This window comes from Numida meleagris, unplaced genomic scaffold (assembly GCF_002078875.1).
Source record: "Numida meleagris isolate 19003 breed g44 Domestic line unplaced genomic scaffold, NumMel1.0 unplaced_Scaffold799, whole genome shotgun sequence".
Taxonomy (NCBI): Eukaryota; Metazoa; Chordata; class Aves; order Galliformes; family Numididae; genus Numida; species Numida meleagris.
This window is the reverse complement of record NW_018365014.1, coordinates 8,001-8,953: the sequence shown is the minus strand read 5'-3', so window position 1 is coordinate 8,953 and position 953 is coordinate 8,001. Positions and strand designations below refer to the sequence as shown.

General features: G+C 52.6%; 1 protein-coding gene across 1 annotated transcript; it reads left to right on the top strand.

The window, feature by feature from the left end:
• Window positions 1-6: 6 nt before the first annotated feature.
• On the top strand, window positions 7-373 carry LOC110392027 (ETS translocation variant 3-like protein; the record flags this gene model as incomplete). Its single annotated transcript, XM_021383968.1, has 1 exon — window positions 7-373. A coding segment is annotated over one exon (279 nt), but the record flags the coding sequence as incomplete, so codon positions are not given.
• Between the last annotated feature and the right edge of the window lie 580 nt (window positions 374-953).

Genomic DNA, 953 nt, shown 5'->3' with positions numbered 1-953 from the left:
GGGACCCCAGCCCCACATCCCAGCCCCACATCTGCCCTCCCCATAGGGCTGGCGTTCCCGGAGTGGGCGTACAAGGCGGAGTCGAGCCCCGGCTCGCGGCAGATCCAGCTGTGGCACTTCATCCTGGAGCTGCTGCGCCAGGAGCGCTACCGGCACGTCATCGCCTGGCAGGGCGACTACGGCGAGTTCGTCATCAAGGACCCCGACGAGGTGGCGCGGCTGTGGGGCGCGCGCAAGTGCAAGCCCCACATGAACTACGACAAGCTGAGCCGCGCCCTGCGGTGAGGGGCACCGGTCCGCTCACAATTGGCCCCAAATTGTGGCAAAAATGGCCAAAATCCCATTGAAAATAGCACCAAAATCGGGTTGAAAATGGCCCTGAAATCGCTGAGATTGGACCCAAAATCCCACTGAAAATGGCCCCAAAATCATGGTGAAAATGGCCCAAAATCTACTCAGAATGGACCCAAAATCCCATTGAAAATGGCCCCAAAATCCCATTGAAAATGGCACCAAAATTGGGTTGAAAATGGCCCTAAAATCCCATTGTAAATGGTCCCAAAATCCCTTTGAAAATGGCCCCCAAATAGCTGAGATTGGACCCAAAATCCCATTGAAAATGGCCCCAAAATTGGGATGAAAATGGCCCCAAAATTGGGATGAAAATGGCCCCAAAATCGCTGAGATTGGCCCCAAAATCCCTTTGAAAATGGCACCAAATTTGGGTTGAAAGTGGCCCCCAAATCGCTGAGATTGGCCCCAAAATCCCTTTGAAAATGGCCCCAAAATCCCTTTGAAAATGGCCCCCAAAATCGCTGAGATTGGCCCCAAAATCCCATTGAAAATGGCCCCAAATCCCATTGAAAATGGCCCCAAAATTGGGATGAAAATGGCCCCAAAATCGTTGAGATTGGCCCCAAAATCCCATGGAAAATCGCCCCAAAATCGGGTTG